General features: G+C 45.5%; 1 protein-coding gene across 2 annotated transcripts in view; it reads right to left on the bottom strand.

Moving 5' to 3' along the window:
- The window catches only part of LOC148040101 (uncharacterized), a 176857-nt gene that overhangs the window by 21516 nt on the left and 128027 nt on the right, over positions 1–27314 (bottom strand). The window contains exons 10-11 of one of the 2 annotated variants that reach the window (XM_087696621.1): positions 10334–10431; positions 10086–10197 (exon numbers count right to left, since the gene is read on the bottom strand). In XM_087696621.1, coding sequence (XP_087552747.1) covers positions 10086–10197; positions 10334–10431 — 210 coding nt within the window. Of the gene's footprint in view, positions 1–10085; positions 10234–10333; positions 10432–27314 lie in introns of both variants that reach the window. The other variant, XM_087696620.1, reaches the window with a different exon arrangement.

Below are 27314 nucleotides of genomic sequence, written 5' to 3' on the forward strand. Positions count from 1 at the left end.
TATATTAATAACTAGCTCCATCTAGTTAGGGCTCGTGGATATAGTACGTTGTGCATTCATGACAAGATTCTATGTGGGTATCATCTTGATTGATCCCTCAACTTTGTCAACTATTGCTCGTCCCCAATAGATGTCCCTCATGTCTCCATAGGGTAACCTCTATGTCTTGTACCCCTTCATCCTCAATCAACGTGCTGCTCTGATCTCGAGACCTTTGGAATGTCATCCCTCTTATGTAGGTGCAAGTGCAGTGTGTGGTCACTATCTAGAAAAAATTCATGGATTCATGAGTTGCAACTATTTGCCCCCTCTATAGGGCCCTTGCTTGGAGTAGTGATGTTTGAAGCCTCGGAATCTAAAGTTCAACTAGCCCAAGCATCACTAGTTTGGAGACTCCATGACTAATTTGAGGGGGGGTGTCTCCTTTGAAAAATGTGGGATATGTAGCCCACACCATATTGTACACCCTGCATTTGCAAATGTAGTGCTCCTCACTCTCCATCTCTTTCTCACATAGTGTGTAGATTATCCTAGCTCTAGGGATGTGGGCTATCCTCCCTATCTCAATCTCGAGCTCATGAGAGAAGACCTTGAGCAGACTAGTGGCTACTCGCATCTCATGCAACATGTATATCGCTAGGTATGTAGGTCTCCCAATGCAACCATTTGTCATAGTCTTGTTCAAATAGGATTCAACAACTTGCACATGCGTGCGCGCACACACATACACACACTTGCGGTGAACAAGTGAATGACAAGAGAGAAGAAAGTGCTAGAAGGTCATGTCCACTATGTGAGAATGATGTGAGAGTACAATCCCTAAGGTACTAAGTACCTCACCCACTAACACGTATTCACACAGGGAAAAAACTGTTCTCTAGCTTAAAAGTAAAAAGTGCATGTGGATAATAGAGCGTTCACACCAGAACTTAGGAGAAATATAATAAGTATAATAAACCCCCCTCCAGTGATGATGCGAACGTATACAGGGAATAGGCAGATTAATCCCCAAATGGTATCAAGCCTAATACCTTGCAAAAGGCTTTAAACTTCTCTCTAGAGAGAGCTTTTGTAAACACATCTACAAAGTTGTCATGTATAGGGATATAAACCAAGTCAATCTCTCCTATATGGAGCCTCTCTCTGACAGAATGATAATGCACCTCAATGTGCTTAGTGCAAGCATGAAAAAGTGGATTCCCAGCAACTGCCATGGCACTCAAACTATCCGTGTAGATAGGAGTGGGTGATTGCTGTCCACACTAAGATCTCAACCAAAAGGCGTTTGAGCCATACACATTTCACTGTAGCTATAAATGCTGCACTGTATTCAACTTCATAGCTGCATGTGGCCACTATACACTACTTGCTTAACCAAGAAATCCATAAATCACCAAACATAAAACAATTACCACTAATGGACACCCGCATGCCAAAACAACCAACCCAATCACAATCTGTGAATGCATGCAAGTAAAGAGTAAGTGCCTTTAGGATAAAAAAGGTCCAATTTCTAAGTGCCTTTGAGATCATGAAAGACATGTTTAACTGCTTGCTAATGTGTAGTGCTAGAGCCTAGGGCTTTGCATAAGGGTATTGACTAAGAAACCCTAAACTAAATATGCGGTCATATATTACACAAATAGAGAGACAACCAACAGCTTGCTGATGAAGAGAAGCATCAAATGGATCTCCTATGTAAACCTGTGACTTGTCTCAATTGGAGCAGAGATAGGCTTGCAGTCTTGCATTTGAAAATGCTGAAGGAGCTTCCCAATGAAATGTGTCTCCCCTCAATTGTAGTAAATTGTATGCCAAGATAGAAAGTGCACCTAGCCAAGACCTATCAAAACAAGAGCATGCTGCAATTCAGCTTTTAAGGAGATATCTGTGTCTCATGAGGTCTAGTCAACGGCACATCATCCACATAAAGAATGAGAAGCAAGAAGTTAAACCCATCTTTGCGGACATAAAGCGTACTTTCAGTGTGTGAATTGCTAAAGCCAAGAGCAATCAAATATGCATGTATTTTTTCATACCATGCCCTAGATGCATGCTCTAAACCATAGAGGGCCTTATGAAATTGGTACACCCTTTCTGAACAAAGCCATGAGGTTGTGTGACATAAACCTTCTCATGAAGATCACCATTCAAAAAAGAAATCTTACATCCAACTGATGCACATGCCAATCAAAATGGGCAGCCAAAGCAATGACATTGCGAATAGTGGCAATACGTGAAGTGGGTGCAAATATCTCATCATAGTCAATCCCATGCTATTGGGCATACACTTTGGCAACAAGACATGCCCTTGTGGCGATCAATGCTATCATCAAATCCACATTTTAATTTCTAAACCCACTTTGTGCCTATAGCATGCTAGCGAATAGACAAGTCATATAACTCTCATGTGTTATTTTTATGAATAGAGTCCATTTTTGATTGCATAGCTGCCATCCAATGTTCATCTTGTAAAACATCATGTACAAAGATAGGTTCCTCATTGTATGCAATAGCTATAAGTGCCTATGCAACCAAGTTACCCTATGTATGGCCAGTGGCTACTCTAGTTCTACTAGGAACTAGAGTAGACTGTTTACTGTCTTGTAATGTATCTAAAAACCATCTAGGGATTGTTTTAGCTTCCTGAATCGCAGCCCTCTCATCAGCAATGCCTGGATTGAAAATCAGGTTGCTGTTCAGTATGTTTTTGCTGCTGATTTTGATGCTATAAATTACCAATAGGTTGCCGATTTTGATGCTGTAAACCACCAATAGGTTGTTGAAATTGACCAAATCAAGTGCATTTTGCTGAAAAAATGGCAACAAACTGTCAAACATGTCCTTAGGCCCCACATTGTGCTGATTTTTGCATTTCATGAAGGGTTGGCCAGCATGTTCCGCGGATACCATGTCTCTACTAACAAAAATCTTGTTTGGGGAGAGTTGGTACAAGTGATACTGTTTACTTTCTATGCTGCAACCAATAAAAATGTATTTGATAGCCTTGTCTTGTAATTTATGTCTTCATGATTGTGGCACCAAAATATGCCAAACAACCAAAGACACAAATATGTGACGCCATTGGTTTCCAACCATTCCAAGCCTCATTAGGTGTACATTCGGCCTATGTTTTAATCAAGCTATCATTCAGCACATACAATGCACACATAATAGGATCAAGTCAAAACTTTGGAGGTGGCTTATTGTGTGAAAGCATACAATGTGCCATCTCCATCATAGTGCAATTTTTCCTTTTAGCCACAATGTATTGTTGAGGTGTGTAAGGCATAGTACAGTGATGTGTACAGGATTGTCACGTCCAAGGGCATCCAATTAGTAACATCCAATACTAGTATGGTACTAATTGGACTAATAAATCTTGGACCTATATCCGATAAAACAAATTGTACATATAATTTTAATGCCTATATTTAATGTTGAAACTCAAAATAATACACTTTAAACATTTAGAGACTTTACACCAAGAGGATAGAGAGGATGGCTGATGGAGAGCTTGAAAGTGGAGGTAGGGTGGAGATATGGCAAAGGTGTTGGGAATAAAGGGCCATCGTGCCTTTTATATGTGCACGGGTGTGAACACACCCTTAGCACATTTGTACTTTTATATATATCTATCTAAAACCTAAAGAGGGACACTCATCATTGTAGCAAACATCAAGTGTTGTGCTCACTCTCCTCTCTACTCTGCACACACACACACACACACACACTCTCTCTCTCTCTCTCTCTTTGCTGTGAGAAAGCATTGCGTGTCTCGATCCCTGCACTGTCTATCATAACAAATTGGTATCAAAGCTATGGTTAAGGTGTTCACGCTTCTCGAGACGTCAAGCGAGAATTGGGTGGGCAGACGACAGTTGCTGTTGGAGAGCAAGTGGGCAGGTACAATGGTTGCGTGTAGGGAGAGACCAGGACCAAGCGGCAACTGGCTAGTAGAGCAGGCTACTGGTTTTGCACAAGGCGATAGCATGAGTTAGAAGCAGGCGTGGACAGTCCATCGGCGACAGTGTCAACTGCGTGACGACCAGTCGATGAGCAACAAGGACCAAGCAAGCATGACGACCAGTTGACGAACAACGACAATTAGGCGCCGCGTGAGGCTCGAGTGAGGAGACGGGTCTAGCATGTGGCGGCTGCCAGCTGCATGGGCATATACCAGGTTGGCGGGTCAACGGAACATCCCTCCCCATTTTTTTTTTTTGAAAAAAGCAATTTTTTTTTCTTAAAATCCCATTTGCTCCCTTTCCTTTGCAGGCGTTCGTGCGTGTAAGCAAAGTTCAGAATTTTGGGCAGATTTGTGCCAAAAATTTGGGGATTTGTCCAAATTTAATGCGAGTAAGATACAACAATGATATTTGTCTCAGAAATTGCAGGAATTTGTGACATTTTGCCTCTAACATTTGGGGCTTTTCATGTACATGCAAGAATTGGGCTGAAATTTACCCAATCTCTTGACATTGATGCACATTGGACCCCGTGCAATTTGGGGATTTTGCTCTTTGGTCATTTTATGTACATGTGGGTTTAATTCCATGCAATTTGGACATCTAGCACTTGGAAAAATTTGGGGGTTTTGCTGAAATTGCTCTATTTTGGCAAAATTGGCTTATCCTATGCATGTCAAAGACTGTAGATGTATGGTTGATGCTTTGAGCACAAAAGTTTTGGGGCTTTTGACCGTGAGTGTCAAATTTTGTGCAAGTGGGTACATGTACAACGGAAATTGCAGCTAAAATTTGGGACTTCTCATGTAATGTGATGTATTTGTCCTTGGAACAACTGTAATCAGTTGTGGAGTGCTGTAGCACAAGGTCTAGTGCTTCTGAAATTTTATTTACAGATCTGAAATTTCTGCATTGTGGTTATTTATTGGTTGATACTTGTTTGTACCTTGGTATTGTTTACCTTCACAGGAGGAGCAGTCTCTTGGATCTCCAGGCTACAAAAGTGTGTTGCATTGTCTACTACAGAGGTAGAGTATGTGCTTGCCGTTGAGGCATGCAAGGAGGCTTTATGGCTTTCACGTCTGGTGGGAGAGCTTGGCATTAGAGAGTCCTGTTCTTCATTGTGATAGTCAGAGTGCTATCATGCTAGTACGGAATCCCATCTTTCATGCAAGGATGAAGCACATACAGGTGAAGTATCACTTCATTAGAGATGTACTTGACACTAGAGCATTGAGCTTGTCAAAGTGCATACAAATGATAATCATGTAGATCTTCTCACGAAGGGTCTTCCAGCATAGCGGTTTGCTCATTGCCGACAAATGATGGGAGTTGGATAGGTATATGTATTTCAGCTTTGTACATACCTAGACTTAGCTGATTCTTTTCTCCTCTTAAGGCACATAGAAGGGGGGGAGAATATACTACTAGAAGGGGGGGGTGGGGAAATGCCAAAACTTGATGCTGCATGCGTAACATGTGCTATTGCTATGTACAACTTACAACTACATAGATGGGAGTGGATACTAATACATGAATGATCATACAAATAAGAGAAGTGTAGGCTTGAGAGAGAGAGAGAGAGAGAGAGAATTGGTTGAGACGAGGAATGTTGCACAAATGTGGATCACCTTGATGGTTTCACTGCACAATTGCTAGTAAAGGCTTTGAGAGAGAGAGAGAGAGAGAGAGAGAGAGAGAGAGAGAGAGAATTTAATGGAGAGAGAGAGAGAGAGGAGAGAGAGAGAGAGAGAGAGTATGATCAGAAGCGGAGTACCCCACACCGCCACAGTTACATATGAAGATCTTGTTTCACTTTTTCAAATACTGGGGATGCTGGCACATTTGGACCACGCGCAATGCTTTTCTCTTTGATTCGGCCTCTAATGTACCGAGACATATTGCCAGGCTTAAAGGGCTCTTGCATTGGCAGATAGATCTCATCCGGCACTCCTACTTGCTCCCTCGGGAGGATTTGCTTCCCTGGCATATGGCAATTGCCTCTGGGTCGTTGCCATGATTGGTGTAACCTTTTTCGTGCATTAGTACGGGGATTTCCCACACGTTGGCCTAGGGCCCCCGTGTCTCTTGTAATCATGTAATCATGTAATCTTGTACCTTTTTTTCGTAATTAATACAATTACCTTTTACGAAAGAGAGAGAGAGAGAGAGAGAGAGAGAGAGAGAGAGAGAGAGAGAGAGAGGCAAAGAAGAAAGAAAGAAGAAAAATGAAGAAAGGAGAAAGAAAGAAAAAAGTTGTAGGCTTGAAGGAGAGGCCAAAAAGTGCCTGTTTTTTCGTACTAAATCGAATGAATGCGTACCGTACCATATGGATGAGTCCATACTACATAGGGAAATAACCCTGAGCTCTACTATCAAAATACCATGTGTTGTTGTTTTCGGCCACTGATAGACCATGTGCATGTGAAGAAAGATCATACAAACAACGTACAACAAAAGTATAAGATTGACCAATGTCCAAGATTCCTAAATGTGTTGTTGATCCTTCGCACTTGCTAAATTTCAACAATACTCATATCCGATTGTTTGCTCTTTTCACTTGCCATCCTATTTCTACATTCTTCAATAACATGCCCAATTCTTTTTGTAATAATTGCATTGCTTTTTCTTAGCATGCTTATACTTGGTGCTTGAAGAGTCCATGGAAGAAGAAGTTTCGCCTTTACTCTTTGAGTTTGAGGGCTGCCATGACTTCCCTTTGTTCTGATGGCTAGGTGCAAATGCTTGGTCATCCATACTTAGGTTTGAGCGATTCACCCGTGATTACTCTTCTTGCAATACCTATGACAACGACGCATCAAATCTGTATGCCCTGGCATCTCCTTTTGCAAGTGAAGTGTAGTGGTAAAACTCGTTAAAGTATCGAGTAGACCAACCAAGACTGTAGATACAAAAGAGGCATTGGGAATTGTTTTATCAATATTTGCAAGCTACTCCATGATATCCTCGATACGTGTAATGTATGCATCCACAAAATCACTCTCTATCATGTGCTCCATCTCAAGCTATTTGTACAAGTAAGCTACACGAGCCTCATTGTGCAGATCATATGACAAAACAAGCTTATCCAAAATATCCTTGACTGTTGTGCATCATCGAATATGTGGGATAACCAGTGCTGTGCATAAGAGTGCAATCAAAGCATGAGCTTGGGCATCACACGCATCCCATCTCAATTGATCCGTAGTGGAAGGTGCAACAAGGGTAGGAGCAAAAGATCCACTAGTGACAGTGGACGAGCTAGATGAACCTGCAGCATTTTGTGTAGCTAGCCCTACAAGCCTGACCTCTGAACCACATACATAATCCCAGAGCTGCTTAGCAACTAAGACATGCTTCATCATATATGCCCACAAGGAATAATTAGTGTCATCCAATTTAATAGAGTCCCAAACATATTAAGCAAATCATTTTCCCCTGCAATTTCTTGCTGCAAATTGCTGGCATTTGTGACTAGTTGCTCTCCAAAGTACAAATGCAAGGGCAGCACAAAAATAAAGCAAAGAAAAGGTAAAAAAGCTTACAATTTTTCACAAATTGATGATGATGAGGAAGAATTGGCAACTGAAAAGCTTCCCATATCTGCTGATGTCAATGTAGAAGTTGTAATTGATCAATGTGGATGAATTTTGGGAAGCTTCACAAAACCTAAAATTAATTTGCTGAAAGTTTAAGTTTGGGCTAGAATGTGAAAAGCCCCAAGTTTTTGGCACAAAACTGGGAATTTTTGTGCACTGAACACAAAATCCCCAAAATTTTGGTGAAGCTTTGGGTTTTAATGCAAAGGCCCCAATTTCTTGGATGAAATTGGGATGAAATTGATGTCTGCTACAAAAATCCCCATAACTATACTTTAATGGGGGCAGTGCATGAACAAGCATCAGTGGAGATTGCAGTAATTGATGATTAAGGCTGGGAGAAATAATAATTTAACATTTTAACTGTCAGGCGTCACAGAAACATGTGTGCAAGCAAAGAAGACTGTCCATTGACCAGTCAAAAGACACATTGGCTGTCAACACACCTATCAAGCTGCCTGACAGGGCAGATTTTGAGGCTGTCCCAAGATGAGGTGAACCAGGTGGCTGGTCAAGATTTGATTGCAGCTTGTAGCATGTCGGATGGACCAAGTCTAGAGAGAACACGACAAACAAACAGATGTAGGTGAAAGGCATACAGATGTCACAGGTAGTAGATTTGATGGGATTGAAGAGTGCTGTTTGACAGGCTGGAACAGCAGCCACTATATGTGAGAGGGTAGCTGAGTGTGAGGCTCAATGGTAGTAGGGACAGTGGTGAGGACTGAGAAGAGGAATGCTCTGATACCATTTTTAGGTTAGGATTTAGCAGTTTGCAAGCACACACATGCACATCCCCCCACAGTGAACAAGGGAATAGCAAGGGAGAAGTGTGCTGGAAGGTCACATCCACTATGTGAGAATCATGTTACAATACAATCCCTAAGGTACTACGTACCACACCCTCTAACAAGTGCTAACATAGGGCATTAACCCTTCTCTAGCTAGAAGGTAAAAAGTGCATGTGGATAAGGGAGCATTCACACCAGAATTTAAGAGGAACACCATAAGTGTAATAAGTCCTCATAAAGTGATCCCTATAGTATGACATCTTCGAGGGAAGGGGTTGTTGGGGTTAGATCCATGTATGCTATATGTGTGATCTATAGAGATCCTAGAGCATGACCATGCTCCTCTCAATGTGAGAGAGGTGTATGGAGGGGGAGTAAGGATCATATTGGGAGGGGGGGAAGATGGTCCATGTTGATCCCATATCTTGTAAGCCACTATTTGACCTATGCATACCAGAAGCTCTCTCATCCTATGCATGCTAGTTACCTCGAAGCCTCAAAAGCTCTCCTAGCAATGCATCTTCATGCATCCCTCATAATTTGGGTATGAGGGTCATAGTCCAAAAGAGGGCCCTTGTCATCATGGGAGGTGCAACAAACTCTGCTCTAATGAACTCATGTGGTACTGATGGTTTGTTGCACATCATCCGCGAGAGCATGATAATCTGTGGTCTCTCAATCAATGTCCCTAGTTATGTAGGTAGGCTAGAGTCCCGAGTCCCAAATAGGTGCACCATACATCATGGCTATTGTGACCAATGTGTCAAATAACCACCTCCGTGTGTGGGGCTTGTGGAACACACACACGCACACACACACACACAATGTGTGTGCGTGCGCACACGTGTGCAGCATAACAAAATCACACTTATCACAAGATTATGTGAAGCATCAACAAGAGCAATCAGGACAAATGGAAAGCAGCTCCATAATGATGAAGAACACACAAGAGTTACCCCAAAGCAAAGGTAAACAGTCTACCAATTAGCAATAAGTTGCAATGCAATTCATAAGCAGGTAAGTCACAATCACCTCAGGATGACAATAGATCTCACTTTATTAATTGTACTGAAGACCTGAGTATAAACATCCATACTGGATAATCAATGATTTGAAAGTGTACTTGGGACAAAACATGTAGCCATATCCAGAGTGGCACATAAGACAGATTATAAATTCATATGCAGCTTGAAAAGTTGAACTTACTGCCTAAAATATATACACCCATATGCAGCAATGTCATGTTTCTACTTCTCTAGAGGTTCAATTATCATTCCGAAGCGCATCATTATACAAGTTCTTATTCATGTTTTGTCACCATAAATAATCTTATGTCATTTTCCATACTACTGCACATATCTGAATACTGACTAACATGGGATTTGAGACAACATTATTTTGGTTGAGTTCTTCTTCCCCTTTGTGTCTAAGAACCAGTTCTTGGGCTTGATTATTTCCTTAATTATTTAGCTAATGTAGTTTGAACTTTGGGGGAATGAGGAAATGGGAAACATTAACACATGGTGTCATTCTTGAAAGGAAGGGGGTTGCCCTGCTACTATGGCTCAGTGAGACTATAGTGCTACAATAGCTCGGTGATATCTCATGCAGCTCTTTTATAGCATGAAAAATCTACTAATGTCATCAAAAGATCTAAAACAAATCTTCTTAAACAGACCTATTGTGTGAAAGGCTTCCGTGAGCATACATCATGCCATATGGATTACCTGTATAGGTGTGGGCATGTGCCCACCTAAGGTTGGGCTTCCCACAACAAATCCACAACAATGATCCACCAAAGAGGCTACCTCTGCACTTGAACTTTGCTCTGCATTCAAACTTTCCACTCCAACACCAGCTTTTGAAATTCCTCGACTACACATCAGTATTCAGTTATTGTCCATAATTTACATAAGCTATTCTACAGCTTTTAGTAAAAACATTTCTATTTAAAACTTCACAAATACACAAATACCTGATGGCTTGTGCAAGGGCAGCTGTGTTTCCATAGGCAGAAGCATAGATGACTGCAATAGTTGACTCATCTACCTGCTTCAGCCGCTCACTTGTCCACTGGAAACACAGAAATAGTGTCATTCTTAAAAGAAACCTGGACATCTCCCATTGATAGAGAATCCCCGCCTTCTAAAACCTCTAGCATGCAAGCAAGAATCAATATGCATGATTTGTAGGTATAACATGAGCTCATCCTAAGGCAAGGAGGGTGATCAGATAGAGAAAGAGAAGAGAAAAAAGCGAAGAGGGGAGGAGGAAGGGAAGGGGAAGGAAGAGGAGGAAAAAAGGAAAAAGAATAAATTAACATATGATTGTGGAAAAATTGGCTACTGAGACAAATCAATGTACATGTCTGGGGTTTCATATAAACTGAAAGGAAACTAATTCCTGTTAGATGCATCCCATGTCTTGTCCCTCTCTAACAGCCTATGGGGTTACAAAGGTCATGGTATAATGACTAATGAATAATCTTCTACACCATTCACAGGGCAGGATGTAATACGCCATACATGCAGCAGGAAGCAACAAGGGCTCTCATATCTACTCCACCCTCTCATAGGCATAGTGATCTCTCCTCTGCATTTCTATGATGTCATACCTAGATCTAAGCAATCAATTGTCTTACGTGGGAGTGGTGGTCCACATCCACTTTCTCTTTGTCTCTCAGTAGCCCAGACATGTGAACAAAGCCTACGAGTAAGAATCAATATGCATGATTTGTAGGTATAACATGAGCTCATCCTAAGGCAAAGAGAGTGATCAGATAGAGAAAGAGGAGAAAAAGGCGAAGAGGGGAGGAGGAAGGGAAGGGGAAGGAAGAGGAGGAAAAAAGGAAAAAGAACGAATCAACATATGATTGTGGAAAAATTGGCTACTGAGACAAATCAATGTACATGTCTGGGGTTTCATATAAACTGAAAGGAAACTAATTCCTGTCAGATGCATCCCATGTCTTGTCCCTCTCTAACAGCCTATGGGATTACAAAGGTCATGGTGTAATGACTAATGAATGATCTTCTACACCATTCACAGGTCAGGATGTAATACGCCATACATGCAGCAGGAAGCAACAAGGGCTCTCATATCTACTCCACCCTCTCATAAGCATAGTGATCTCTCCTCTGCATTTCTATAATGTCATAGCTAGATCTAAGCAATCAATTGCCTTACGTGGGAGTGGTGGTCCACATCCACTTTCTCTTTGTCTCTCAGTAGCCCAGATATCTGAGGTTCTTTGTATTGCAAGCCCTACTAAGATGTGGAAGATAGAGGAGGATGGGGACATGGTGCCGTGGTGAGAAAAGCTGGTGATTTATGGCTAGGATGTCTAGCTTTGCGTATGTAGAAGCTCTTCTCAATGCCTCTATAGCTCCATGAGACATAAGACCCCACCTCCTTCCGCCGCTGCTCCACCTGTCCCTTGGCGCGACCTCCCCCCTGCGTGAACTCGCCCTGCCCCCTGACTGAAGGCCTGAAACCCCGCCTCGTCCGCCTCTTTCGTACTACAGCCCAGCCCCGTCCAACAGGCCCAACACCCGCACTGTGGCCATTGCGAGCTGGCTTACTTGGGTGCCCAACACCTCCCCCCCGCCCCCCCCAGTCCAGTTGCTCCCTCCCTCTGCAGCAACACAACAGCGCGTTTGGTAGGTTCTCAGCAGGGACACGGAATGGAAACCTTTAGTCAGACGTCGGTGCATTTTGTGAGTGCCTCCCAATCAAACACCTTGCATGTCGTCCTCTTTGCAGAACAGCTCTTAGCTGTCCGTGCCATAGAGCTGGAGCTTAAAGAAACAACGATCTTTGATCATGATAGTAGGTCACTCCCCAACCCAGCTTCGGGATTGGCTTCAATCCACGCTACGCATCGGCATAGAGCAGATAGAGGAGGCGGTTCTAATGGGTCAAGGGATCTTCATGGTTCGACTCACCTCAGGTGATGCAGCCCGTGAGTTATTGGCCAATTTACCCTATGCTTCCATGAAGGGGGTCACTTGGTACAGTGGCTTCACAGTGGAGGCATTTGCGGTCCACAACAAGTTCCTTAGACACCCGGTTACCCTTCTCTTCCCCAAATTGGCGATATAGTATTGCCAATTGGTGGAAGACTTTGGACGGCTCTTCAGCATTGTCCTTCCCCCCTCTTTCGCAGACGTAGTGGCAGCCGCAGGAGTCTTAGAGGTACGGATGGTAGTAAAAGAGACCAAGAATATTCCACAGTTCCTAGAGATTGAGGCAGGTGGACACTCCTTCAAGTAGTAGGTCATTGTGACTAGGCAGCCGGGGCAGTGCTTGCGATGCCATGACTTTGGACACCAGGCAGCACAATGCACGCGCTTCGGAGCTAGGGCGGCTTCGTCGACAGGCCCATAGGTGGATGCGGAGGGTTTCACATGAGTACAGAGACGACAGAGAGGGAGAAGGCAGGGGGGCCCGCAGGCAGGTGCACAACCACGACAGGGAGCAGGAGGGTGAGCGTTGTCCCCCCTTCTTGCCCTACTCGACAAGTCCATAGGTCTACCCATCCATCCCCCACAGAGGCGTCAAAGGCCATTTTACCTGAGGGCCCAAGGGTCCCCCCCACTTGATCCCCACCCAGTTTAGATGACCATTCTCCCACCCATTTTCCCCCTTCCCACAGGAGCTGAGGAGCCCCAAATGTTGACATCCTCCACCCACTGGCAGTCTAGCCCCCCCTCCCCCCCTCCCACATAGCCACCAGTTCATCCATCCATGCCGCTTGTCACACTTTCCCGAGTCAAAAAAAACTGCTACCACAAGAGTTTTTTCGTAGCGGGCCGTGGTCTTACTTGAGAGTTGCGGAGCGCGGAGTGTTCCCACTATCCTTGGAGGTGGAAATCTTTGTGGTACGCAAGTCTAGGAGCGGCAAGGTCCATCTACTAGCACCACTGGTGGACCAAACTACACCTTCTTCCTTCAGACCTCTGACGCAGGAGATTGGACGACAACTCAGAAAGAGGAGGTGAAGAGCTAGGTGGTAGACCACATCTCTCAGTGGATGGGAGAAGGTGGATTGGCACTTTTCTCCCAGTAGTGGCCGGGTTGCATGGTGGTCATCAACTGGTGGGCCGGGGCTGAGGTCTTTTTACTGGCAGTAGGAGCACGCAATGCTTGGAGAGACCTTGCCTTCCACAGGAGGGAGAGGTCGTTGGACTTCTCTTGGGGATACAGGCGGCTAGGTGGAGTCTTGCTGGAGCAGTTGGACAAGTTTTTTGTGGGAGAGTGGAGAGACTCTCGTGGAGGCCAAATCGGGTAGTAGGCGAGCACCACGTTGTTGGATCATTGCCCGGTTCTCTTGACGCTTGATCCCCCAGCATCTGCCCTAGATACATGATCCCGTCTGATCCCTAACTCATTCTATAGGAGGGAGGAGGTGACGAGATAGATTGAACAAATTTCGACCACGAAATGGGGCAGGAGCAACCGGATCGTAGAGGAGGTTGCAGAGGTCCTAGCTGAGTCGAGTAGTATCTGTCAAGAGGGAGCCATACAGGCGATGCAGCAGAGTTGGGAGGAGAAGAGGGCACTCCGGTGGGACCTTGCAGCCACGTAGAGATTATTATAGGAGGCACTAGGGGATCCCACCCTCCACGCACAAGAGGAGGGTGGGATCCCCTAGTGCCTCCTATAATAATCTCTACATGGCTGCAAGGTCCCACCCTCCACGCACAGGAGGAAAGGGCACTCCGGTGGGACCTTGCAGCCACGTAGGGATTATTATAGGAGGCACTAGGGGATCCCACCCTCCACGCATAGGAGGTGTGTGTGCGAGCAACCATTGCTGGCCTAGAGGACAAGCACTCGGAGTTCTCTTTCTGCACCTTAGCAGCTTTCTCGGCGTGGAAGGGGGACATGATGAGCAAGGAGTTTTTCCAGGTGCACCAGCCTCGCACCTCAGGAGAGCAGATATGCAGCCTTCGAGATTAGTATAGGAGGACTCGTTCTAGCCCAGACGAGGTGATGGAAATTGCCACCAACTACTACAGACGCCTTTTCCAGCAGGATACAGTATCAGCTACAGGACAACGATGTAGACAACAGGTCTGGGATCACATCCCGTCCCACGTCACAAAGGAGATGGGACGCTCCCTCCTAGCCCCCTTCACAGAGAAGGAACTAGAGGAGGCTCTCCATACACAGGACAGGCAGAAATGCTCGAGAGAGGATGGCCTCTCTAAGGCCTTCTTTAGTACCTATTGGAAGGTGGTGAAGGACCCCCTACTGATGGCCTTCCAGGAGATTTTCACTTTAGGACAGATGTCAGGGAGTCTTTCGGCAAGCCTTATCAGTCTTCTCACCAAAGGGGGAGACTGGTTGGAGCTTTCATTGTGGAGACCGATCACCTTATTGTCAGTGGCCTATAAGGCACTAGCAAAGATGATTGGTAGGCCACTACACTCCGTGCTTTCAGACATCATCCATGACACATAGACAGGCTTTGTCCAGGATAGGAGCATCCTAGACAATGTATTCACCTTCTTTGAGGTGACAGACTGGGCTCAGCACAGTGGGCAGAGACTGGCCGTACTACTCTTGGATTTTGAGAAAGCTTATGACAGGGTAGACTCGGATTTCCTAGAGGGCACCGTGGTGAGGTTGGGTTTCCTCCAGGCTTGGATTCGTGGGGTCTTTGCACTTTATAGATCGGCCACTGGCAGGGTTCTCATAGGTGGTAGGCAAGGGGAGGAGTTTCGGCTGGAGGGATCGATCCGGAAGGGTTGTCCCCTGGTCCCGTACCTATTCCTACTCTTTGCAGAGGCGATGTCTCACTTTCTCAGGTCATGAGTGAGTAGATTACGCAGCCTTTGATTTCTAGTGAGAGAGGAGACTAAGTTGTTAGACTCAGAGTATGCAGATAATACAACACTCTACATAGAGGACGATGAGTTGATGTTGGAGAGAGTGAGGTTGGCTCTTTAGGTGCTCTGTTCTGTAGTGGGAGTGAAAATCAACTGGCGAAAGTCGGTTGGTTTCCTCACAGATGCAGACTTTAGCATGGAGTGGTACGTCTACTTGGGATTTAGATGGGTGAGCAGAGGGCAGACCCTCCGTTACCTAGGGTTCCAGGTGGGACTCGACATCACTCCCGCCCAACAATTTCTTCTAGTCCTCGATTCTATTCGGAGGAAGTTGACCTACTGGAGCACGGCTCGCTTCTCACTAGCACGCCGAGCCCTGGTGGTTAACCCGGTCCTAGCGACGGCCTAGTACATTGCCTCGTGTTGGTGCTTCTCATCCTGCATAGTGCAGCTTCACCACCTAGTGCGGAACTTCCTTTGGTTTAGGTCAGACGGCTCCAGAGATTCTAGGGCCAAGGTGGCATGGGCGACTATCATACGACATCGGTCATAGATGCCAAAATTGACTAAACTGAACTGCTCAATCGATCTATGTCCCTTAGGTAGATATAAGCTAAACTAGTGTAGGGAATTCTTCAATACTCCTTTTCGATGTAGACATAGACCGATCTCAGGCTGCTGACTAGGTACTCCTCATGAAGACATCTAAGAGATGTCTCTCGATGGGCCCTCGACAAATTGATGCTCTATCTCTCAAGATGGTCTCCCTCAATCCTCGTATATCTAGAAGAAAACGATCAATGCACCTTTGATCTGTGTAGTCCATGAGTCGTGACAACAACCTAATCTCATCCTTGAATAAATAGTGGAAGTGTCACCGTCATAGTGAGCCAAGCAACAACAAATATAATGCTCTTCAATCATCTCTTGCTAGCAGATTTGACATAGATGCTCCTCTAGAACTATGGATATATGTGAAAATTAGGTATCTATTGGGAATACAAGGCCACTGTGCCTTTTATACGTGCTTGAGTGTGAACAAACCCTTAGCACTTATACTTTACAAACCCTTAGTACTTTACATATAACTATCACAAAAAACCTAAGAGAGGTACAACTCTTTGTACCCACATAATGCATCTCTCTCTCTCTCTCTCTCTCTCTCTCTCCACCATTGCCATTGCCAGCTACTCAACATTGAACCTTCACTGCCGATAGGCCACCACAAACTCGTATTAGAGCTGAGGGCCATCCCGACTTAGCTTTCACAGCTTGTCGGAACTGTGACACATCAGGTCACCGGACCGTTCAACAATCAAGAGCAGGTTGCAAGCAGGTGGCATCAGCGTAAGCACAAGCACACGAGACTGACAGTGCAGGCATAGGTAGGTGGTATCAGCACAAGGGGCGTGTAAGGGATAGGTGATGCAGGCAAGTGACGCAAGGAGGAGAGTTGAAGGTCATGTGCTGCCTGACCTGCGGACAGGTGGTTTTTTTTAAAACGATTTTTTTTCTTCTTCTTTCCTTCTTTCCTAGGTACTTTGTGGGCTTTCACACGTGCATAAGCACAGCTCAACAAATCTCAAAGATTGGGCATGCATCTACCATCAGAATTTGGCGATTTTGACGTATACAAGAAGATTTTACTTGAGTGAGTAAATTTGTGGATTCTTGCACACTCTTTGAGTCTCAAAAATTGGGCCTTTTCATGTACCAGAAATTGCACTGGCATAGACACAATTCTTGAAATTTCAACACATTGGACCTTGTACAATTTAGGGCTTTTGCAAAATTTAGAAAGTTTGGGTCAAATATGGTCTTGGTATGTAAAATTGGCTTATGCAGTCCATTCAGGAGCTATGTTTGATGTCATTTGAGCAGTTTGAATAGAGAAATTTTGGGGCTTTTGAATATGGAAGTCAAATTTGTGCCCGTGGATGTGTTTGGAGCAAAAATTGCAGCTAAATTTTGGGCCTTTTTCATGAAGTTGATGCATTAGCCCGTGATATGGCTGCAATGCTTGTGGTGATCCTATAACACACATTTTGTACCTTTGAAAATTGATTTGCAGATCTGAAACTTCTGCAATTACTTGAATTTTCATTGCTGGTTGGTATTTGCTTCATACCTTGGTCATTTGTGTGAGAGTTGGGCTCACATTTGTTGACATTTGAGTCACTTTTGAGTTGTAAATCATAGCTGGCAGAAATGATAGTAGCTATCTTTTGCACATTAAGAAGCTTGAGTGCTATATGACAAAAGTAGTCCTATAATGTCTTGGTGCAAAAGAAACAAGTGAAGCCTATAAAGACAAAAGGGGTAAAACTAGCAACCATGGATCCATATGAGTGGGATGAGTTAGATGGGCTTGCATGCTCTACCATAAAGCTTTCAATGTCAGACACTACTATTTAACATAGAGAAACTGAATTTTGCTTATGATATGTGGCAAAGACTTGAAGAGTTATATGCTCAGAAAAGTGCAGTTAGCAAGGTTTATTGGTTGAAAATTTTGATGGACCTTGGTATGAAGGAAGGTACATCCATGTTTACACATTTGAATGAGTTTAACTCTATTTTCAGCCAGCTAATTGCTTTGGAAATTCACATTGATGAGGAGTTCAAGGCAATCTTTTTGCTATGCACTTTGCCTAAAAGTTGGGACACTTTTAGGACAACAATGAGTAATTCTAATGCTATGCTACTATATTCAAATACGGAGAGCTCTTTACTCATGGAGGAGCTCATCAAGTGGCCTGCCCTCCTAGATCCACAGGGGCCACTCCCTGAGCTCCTCCCAGAAGACATAAGGGTCCAACCGCCATGTCTTCCTGTGAAGGCCAACAACTTGAATCCTCCTCCATGAAAGGACAACTATCCCCCCATCCTGCTGCCCTCTATTAAGGGCGAGACGGCTCCCCTCCTGTATCGCAAAGAAGGTCCCATGTGGAGCGCCGCCCACTCTACTTGCCACCTATAGGGGGATACGTGTTAGTGAAAACCTAGCGGCCCATACCTCCTCGGGCTCTACTGGCTCTCGTATCAAGGAGGCAAGTCACCCCTGAGATATTGTTGCGTCTATCTCCCTTCTTTTCAAATCAACTCCTCTTTGGCAACCTGATGCTCGCTGCAGCACCTCCTCGTCCACCATCCTGGACACCTTCCGCCATTTCCTAATTGTGCGAGTTGGGCCAACCCATTGGATGTGGGGGCGCTCGCCAATTTGTACCCCATCCCGATCTTTGACTTGGGGGTTTCAGATCACTGGTTGACAGTCTATCTCCTTCTGGTAGCCTGGGGGGCTCTCAATTAGGAAGCCCTGTCACACATGAAATAGGCTCTGTAGGAAGGGGAATCTGGGGGGGGAGGGGGGGTTGATCTGGGCCGTCGTGAAGATCCATCTCAAGGACGGCCTCCAATCACCACCAAGTCTCGGTCTACAATCTTGGAGACCCTCTTGCAATAGGACCATTCACGTCTGCCCTCCTTGTGTGAGACCGCGGACTACTAACTTGCCCAAGAGAGCCATACTCTGATACTCTCGATCTATGATCCCAAGCCCTCCCTCTGGCCGATGGCGGACGATGGTTGCCCACGCCACCTTGGCCAGGGAATCCCTGGAACTGTTAGACCCGGACCAAAGAAAGTTCCGCACTAGGCAGCGCAGCTGAACTACGCAGGATGAGGAGAAGTACCAACACACGGCGATGTACCAAGCCATTGCTAGGAGGACCTCGTTAACCACCAGGGCTCGGTTTGCTAGGGAGAGGCGAGCAATACTTCAACAGGTCAGCTTCCTCCGAATAGAGTTAAGGACTGGAAGAAACTGCTCGGTGGGAGTGATGTCGAGTTCCACCTGGAACCCTAAGTAACGGACGATTGCCCTTTGCATATCAATCTAAATCCCAGGTGGATGTCCCACTCTATGCTAGAGTTCGGGTTTGTAGGAATCCGACCAACTTTTGCTAGTTGATTTTTTCTCCTACTGTAGTACAGAACACCTCAAGAGCCAGTCTCACTATTTCCAGCATCAACTCATCGTCCTCTATGTAGAGTGTTGTATCATCTGGATACTCTGAATCTAACAGCTTCGTCTCCTCTTTCACTGGAAGTCGGAGGCCGCATAACAGGGCCAGGACAGCCCTGCCGATGGACTGATCTCTCCAGCCGAAACTCCACCCCTCGCCTACCACCTTTGAGAACTCTGCTGGTAGCCGATCTGTAAAGTGCGGAGCCCCGCGGATCCATGCTTGGGAGAAGCCCAACCTCAACATGGTGCCTTCCAAGAAGTCCCAGTCCACCCTGCCATAGGCTTTCTCGAAGTCCAGGAGTAGTACGACCACTCCCTACCCACTGTGTTGAGCCCACACTGTCACCTCAAAGAAGGTGAATACATTGTCTAGGATGCTCCTATCCTGGACAAAGCTTGTCTGTGTGTCATGAATGATGTTTGGAATCATCTTTGCTAGTGCCTTATAGGCCACTGACAATAAGGTGATCGGTCTCCACTGGGATAGCTCCAATCGGTCTCCCCCTTTGGGAAGGAGACTGATGAGGCATGCCAAAAGGCTCCCTGGCATTTGTCCTGAAGCGAAAATCTCCTAGAAGGCTAGCAGTAAGGGGACCTTCACATTCTCCCAATAGGTAGTGAAAAAGGCCTTAGAGAGACCATTCTCTCTTGGGCATTTCTGCCCGTTCTATGTATGGAGAGCCTCTTCTAGTTCCTTCTCTATGAAGGGAGATAGGAGGCAATGTCCAATCTCCTCTGTGACGAGGGATGGGATGTGATTCCAGACCTGCTATCTACATCGTTGTCCTCTAGCTGAGGCTGTCTCTTTTTGGAAAAGGCATTTGTAGTAGCCGGTGGTAATCTCCATCACCTTGTTTGGGTTGGAACAAGTCCTCCCATACTGATCTCGAAGGCTGTGTATCTGCTCTCCTAAGGCGCGGGGCTGGTGCACTTGGAAAAACTCCCTAGACATTGTGTCCCTCTTCCACGCCCAAAAGATAGCTGAGGCGTGGAATAAGAACTTCGAGCGCCTGTCCTCTAGACCGGCGATGGTTGCTCACACGGGCACCTCTTGTGCGTGGAGCGGATCCTCTGGTGCCTCCTGTAGTAATCTCTCCGTGGCTGCAAGGTCTCGCCAGAGTGTTCTCTCCTCCTCCCAGCTCTATTGTCTAGCCTGTAGGGCTACCTCCTGGCAGATACTGCTCGACTCGGCTAGGACCTCTGCCACCTCCTCTGCGATCTAGTCCCTCTTGCCCCACTCCCTGGTCTAGATCTGCTTAGAATCTGTCCAACCGCTCCAGTAGGACTCCACCTAGCCGCCTGTATCCCCAAGAGAAGTCTAGCGACCTCTCCCTCCTGTGGAAGGCAGGGTCTCTCCAAGCATAGCGTGCTCCTATTGCCAGTAGAAAGACCTCCCATGCCTCCTCCTCCTTCCCAGTCATGTCCTGGTAGTTTCTGCCTCTATCCTGTTGGTCCTCTAGAGCCTCCAGGTTGTTGAAGTCTCCTCCAACAATCCAGGAGTCCACCTTTGGGAGTCCTGCTCCGATCTCTATCTAGAACCTGTTGCATGCCCTAATCTAAGTAGGAGCATAGACATTGAGGACTCCAAGGCACGAGTCCCCAATATCCAATTTGATCCATAGAACCCTCCTTGCCACTATTGTTCCATGGTCTCGTAAACAGGAGGTGAGACTTGGACCAATAGAGGTGCATGTGCCTCCACTCCTGCTGTAGGCACTGATGACAAGCTCCCAGTAAGGGTGTGAACTGCCCAAGAGACCTTTCTCTACCTGCAGGGCCTAGGCGGGAGTGAGCTTGTGTTCTTGTAGAAGTAAGATGTGGATCTGTTTGGCAAGGGCAGGCTACAGCTCTTGCCAAACAATCAACTTCTTGAAACCACGTGCTTCACTATAGTGGGGGCTATTCACATTCTAGGATGCAAGATTTAAACTCATGGGAAAACTATGACTGACCGAATAGGTATCTGTTCGGTGTGGAAACTGTTGATGAAGAGGAAGAACTATGGGGCATGCGAATATGCTTTGTTGCAGGCCTAGATGGTGAGAACTCCACTCCCCCATGGTGGCCCTCGGGTGGACCATGGGGGAGATAGATGCTTTAGGTGGTACCACCAATGCATCTATCAGTCAGGTTGAGAGTCGTGACTCTGTACACTGGTAGAAATGGGCCGTGTCACACTACGGAAGCACAAGATACGAGAAATATCCCTTCGTTCTCCACCCAGCCACGCTTAGGAGGATTCAGGAAACGTGCATGTCTAGCATCTTGCTAGCTGTCGATTTGTCACGAGTTATACTAATTAATAACTCTCTTTCGAATTGCCTTGTTTCCACTTTCATTCCTAAGCCCCTCGAACCCCGTACGGGCGCCCAAGGCTCCTGGACGATCATCTCTCGTGCTGTTTCCTCATAAGTTACATTCATTAATGTAACATTTCCTCCCCCTTAAGAATCGGTTTCGTCCTCGAAAACGATACTTGGGATGTCTAACTATAAATTGGGAAACATTTTTCTTGAAGTACTTACTCGCTTCCATGTTGAGCTTTCTTCCGAACAATCTTTCCATTTCACCAGAAATTCTTGATAAATAGTATGTCTTGTTTGTCTCTTACGAACAATTAAAATTCTTTCTGGTTCATGTGGAATAGATTGGTCATCTAATAGCTCCTCAATGCTATCATTTAAGATTAGATTATCCATATCACCCAACTTCTTTCTTAGCTTGCTTACATGGACAACTGGATGTGTTTTACTACCAGTAGGTAGTTGGAGCTTGTAAGCCTGTTTCCCCACCCTTTTAAGTATTGTCAAAGGACCACAATACCTGGGTGAAAGCTTTGGACATCATCCGGTTTTCATGGTTTTAGTTTGTTCAGGCACTTTAAGATAGACCAATTCCCCTTCCTCAAAGGAGATGTCTCTGCCGTGAGAATCTGCATAAGCTCTAACTTGGTCTTGAGCTTTCTTAATATTTTCTTGAGCAAATTTTAACATACTATTCATATCCTCAAAAAATCCTTTGTTGTCTAAACCTTTTCCTTATGCAGTCCTACTGCATGAGGAGCTCTGGGCTGAAACCCATACATTAGCATAAATGGACTATATCCAGTGGAAGAGTGTTTGGCACTATTATATGCAAACTCTGCTATCGGTAAATAATCTTCCCAATTAGTTTGCCTTTTACTTACATATGCTCTCAACATATCTTCAAGGATTTGGTTAACCCTTTCAGTTTGCCCATCAGTTTGCGGATGCTCCGCTGTATTCATGCTAAGTTTAGTATCCAACTTCCTAAATATTGCACGCAAAAAATGACTACCAAATTTTCTATCCCGATCAGAAACTATATTTGCCGGAAGGCCATATAATCGAAATATGTTCTCTGTGAATAATCTAGCCAATTTTGGTGTTTTAACATTAGTTGAAGTTGGAATAAACCTAGCCATTTTTGTTAACCTATCCACAATCACCCACACAGATTCGTGCCCCCTTTGTGTTCTGGGTAACGCGACAATAAAGTCCATGGAGATACTCTCCCATTTTCCCGAAGGAATCTCTAATGAGTGGAGAAGTCCTCCCATTTTCAATCTTTCAGCTTTAGTAAATTGGCATTTGTTACATTTGACCACATAGTCAAGGACGTCCTTATTCATTCCAAGCCAATAGAACCGCCTTTTAATAAGACTATAAGTCTTATTAACTCCTGGAAGTCCCACACTTGGGATATCATGACACTCAAAGAGTATTTGGCATCTTATTTCCTCATCTTTTGGGACAAATACCCTACCCTTGTAGAGTAAATAACCATTATCAATGGTAAAATTTTTCCACTTGAATCCCATTTGAGCAATCCTTGATGCTCCGTTTCCTTGTTGAACATCCTCAGATGTTCCTTCCTTAGTGGAGGCCCTTCCATTTTGATCCCCATTTATAATTGCTTCCCATATGTTGGAATATGCCGGATCAACTTAGCATTTCCCTTTCAAGGATTGAAGCAAATCGGAAGAGAATTGAATAAAACTCTATTCATTTATGATGGGCATTCTGCTGACTGCATCGGCCACTATATTGTACTTTCCTTTTCTGTACCTTATCTCATAGTCGAACTCTTGGAGAAGTTCAGCCCATCTTGCTTTACGCCCTTGTAGATCCGGTTGGTCATTAAGCCACTTAATGCTTTCATGATCTGACAAGATCAAAAGTTTGACACCGTACAAATAATGCCTCAATTTCTTCATTGCATGTACTATTGCATACAGCTCCCTCTCATAAACGGAATAATTCCGTTTTGCACGGTCTAATTTCTTGCTTTCAAAAGCAACCGGTCCACCCTCTTGTAATAAGACCGTGTCTACTACCCTATCACTGGCATCAGCTTCAACCACAAATGGTTTATTGGGATCCACAATTAATAATACTGGAGCTGTAGCAATAGCTACCTTAAGTTTTTGAAAACTTTCATTTTGGTCTATTCCCCAATTAAAGCTCTTCCCTTTCCCTTTAAGTTGGTCTGTCATTGGAACAGCTATCTTGGCATAATCTTGAATGAATCTACGATAAAATCCAGATAAACCTAGGAAGATTTGTAGCTCTTCCAGGTTCCTTGGAGATGGCCATTCAATAATTACCCTTACTTTTTCTGGATCCATCTTGATTCCCTCTTTCGAGATAATATGCTCTAAATATTTGACCTCTTGTGCGAAGAATTCACATTTAGTTTTCTTCGCATAAAGGGAATGGGTTCTTAACAATTGGAATACTAACCGTAAGTGTTCCAAATGTTCTTCTCTTGATTTACTAAAAGATCAAGATATCATCCAAGAAGACTACTATAAAGTGTCCTAGATAGGGCCGTAACACACTATTCATCAACTTCATAAAAGAAGCTGGTGCATTAGTGAGACCAAAATGCATCACCAAAAAATCATAATGCTCTTATCTAGTACGAAATGCCGTCTTAGGAACATCCTAGGTCTTAATTCTTACTTGGTGATAGCTCTGATACCAATGTCACACTATGGAAGCACAAGATACGAGAGAGATCCCTTCGTTCTCCACCCAACCACGCTTAGGAGGATTCAGGAACTGTGCGTGTCTAGCATGTTACCAACTCTTGATTTTTCAGGAGTTATATTAATTAATAACTCTCTTTCGAATTGCCTTGTTCCCACTTTCATTCTTAAGCCCCTCAAACCCTGTACGGGCGCACAAGGCTCCCAAACGTTCATCTCTCGTCCTATTTCGCCATAAGTTACATTCATTAATGTAACAGTCCGCCTGTGCCAGGGGCCACTCGATCACATCCATCGGAGATCTCCATTTTGAAGGGGCTCGAAAGATAATGCTCAAGTGTGGGACCTCGGCACCAACCTACTAGTTACTGTCCATCATGCAAACTAGCGACTGATGTGCAAACAATGCTAGTCCTTCTTCTCCCATCCAGTGGGAGACGTGATCCGCCACCTGACTCTTCACCTCTATCTGTGTTGTCGTCCAGTCCCCTGAGTGAGAGGACTGAAGGAAGAAGGCGTAGTTTGATCCATCCAATGGTGCTAGTAGATGGACCTTGCCACTCCTTGACTTGTGTACCACGAAGATCCCCACCTCCAAAGGTAGATGGACCTTGCAACTCTTAGGTAGGACCATGGGCCATTGTGGAAGAAATGTGGTAACAACTGCACCTGTCTCGGGAAAGTGTGACGGGCGGTAGGGACTGATGAACTGGTGGCTATGTGGGGAGGTGGAGGGCAAGACAACTGGTGAGAGGAGGATGTAAGTGTGTGTGGCTCATCATCTCCTGTGGGAAGAGGGGGGGTGGGCCGGGGGGGGGGGGGGGGGGAGGGGAAGGGGGAGGGGAGAAGATCGAGAAATGGTGGGGTGGTCGGAGGTACATGGTGGGTGTGGGGGGGGTTGGTGGCCCTGGAAGGGGGGGGGGGCTGCGGGCTAGGGTCAGTGGGGGATCCATGGGAGCGGGGGGAGGGGGCTGTGGGATCTCAGGTGAGGTAGCTTGTGGCACAAGTGGTGGGTGTGGGGGATTGCACTCCTACCGGGTGGGGTGGGCTGCGGGGTGCTCTACTTGGGTACCGTCGCTAGCCCTCCTGCTCCTTGCTACCGTGCCTGTGTCTGAGGAGCTGACAGTGGGCAGCCGTCTCCCTCTCTGTCGTCTTTGGACTCGTGTAAAACAGTCAACAACCACCTGCGGGCTTGTCGGCAGAGCCACCTTGGCTCCGAAATGCATGCAATCTGCTGTCTGATTACCACAATCGTGGCAGCGCAGGCACTGCCCTGGTTGCCCAGTCACAATGACCTGTTGCCTAAAGGAGTGACCTCTTGCCTCAATCTCAAAGAACTTTGATATACTCTTTGTGTCTTTCACACAGCCACTCGTATCTTTGGGACTTTTATAGTTTTCACTGCATCTGTGAAGGAGGCCGGAAGAACTGTGGCGAAGAGCCCCCCAAAGTCCTCTACTAACTGGCGGTACTCTACTGCCAATCTGAGGAAAAGTAAAGTAACTAGATGTTTGAGAAACCTGTTATGGAGCGCAAATGTCTCCATTTTGAACCCGTTGTACCAAGGAACCATGTAAATGACCCCCTTCGTGAAGGCATAGGGTGAGCTCTCCACTAACTCATGAGCTACATCTGCAGAGGTGAGTTGAACCATGAAGATCCCTTGGCCTATGAGGACTGTCTCCGTGATTTGCGCTGTGCCAATGCACAGCATGGAGTGCAGCCAATCCCGAAGCTGAGCCCTCAATGGGGAGTGTCCAACGACCTGACCAAAGATTGTTGTTTCTTTCAACTCCAGCTTTGTGGCACGGACGGCTAAGAGCTGTTTCTCAAAGAGGATGATGCACAAGGTGTTTGACTGGGGGGCACTTGCAAAATGCACCACATCTGACCAAAGGTTTCCATTGTGTGTCCCTGCTGAGAATCTACCTATCATGTTGCTTTGCTACTGGTGTGGGGAAGTTGCTGCAAAGGAGGGGAGCAACTAGAGGGGGGAAAAGTATAGGTAGTGGATCTGCCAGACAGGGCTGTGTGCTGCAAGACAGGGGCAGCGTAGGGGGTCCTTTAAAGTCTCCTTTAATATCTCAGCTTTGCAATCAGGATAGCCATGGCATCTTGGTTCTTTAAGCCTCTTCCCTCATTCATTAAAGGTCCACCCTTGGCAGGGCAAGCGCGCCACTGAGCCGCAGGTGGGGGGGAAGGCAAGTCAGGTATAGCTGGCTGCAGACAAGGGCACAGGCAAGGGGGGACGAGTAGGGTAGTTGCCAGGTAGGTAGGGGTGCAGGCAGGGGGACAACAAGACAAGCGACAGGGGCAACTGCCACCGGATAGGGGAGTGGGCCGTAGGCAAGGGTGGGGGGGAGAGGGCTCTGGCGTTGGCAACGGAGAGGGAATAGGCGGGCGGGTGCGATTGACCAAGCGATGGTGGCGCCGCGAAACAGCCGGGGCCGGGGTAGCCCACGCGACGCAACGGGCAGAGAACATTGCACAAATCTATTCATTTACACTCTAGTTGACATTGCGGTGATTGGCAGTGTATAGTTGGCATTTGAGTATGGTTCACTGTTCACGTTGCATAATATGAGGTATATACCCCAACTCAAGAAGAGCTTGATAAGCATAGGGTAGCTAGATGATGAAGGCTATTATATCACTTTTGGGGATGATAAATAAAAGTTATGTAAAGGCTCTAGGATTATTGCTAAAGGCTTTAAAAGTGATACTTTGTATCCATTACATGTATCTAGTGTGCATGTTGTCACCATAACCAAGCAGCCAAGTGTGTCTTTGTGGCATAGCGGGTTGGGACACATGAGTCAAATTGGAATGAAAGTGGTTTCTCGTTTGGGTTATTTGCCATGTTGGAGGTATGCTGAATTTGACCATTGTGATCATTGTATTTTTGGCAAGCATGCTCAAGCATCACATAAAAAGTCTCTTTCATTCAAATTTTCACCCTTAAGAGTTGGCACATTCAAATGTATGTGAGATACCAAGGTTGTCTCTAGAAGGAAAGAAATATTTTATCACTTTTGTTGATGATGCCATACGCAAAGCATGGGTTTATCCAATCCATTGTAAA

This window comes from Lygodium microphyllum, chromosome 2, assembly GCF_053477565.2.
Source record: "Lygodium microphyllum isolate KBCC chromosome 2, Lygodium_microphyllum_v1.1.10, whole genome shotgun sequence".
NCBI classification, from domain to species: domain Eukaryota; kingdom Viridiplantae; phylum Streptophyta; class Polypodiopsida; order Schizaeales; family Lygodiaceae; genus Lygodium; species Lygodium microphyllum.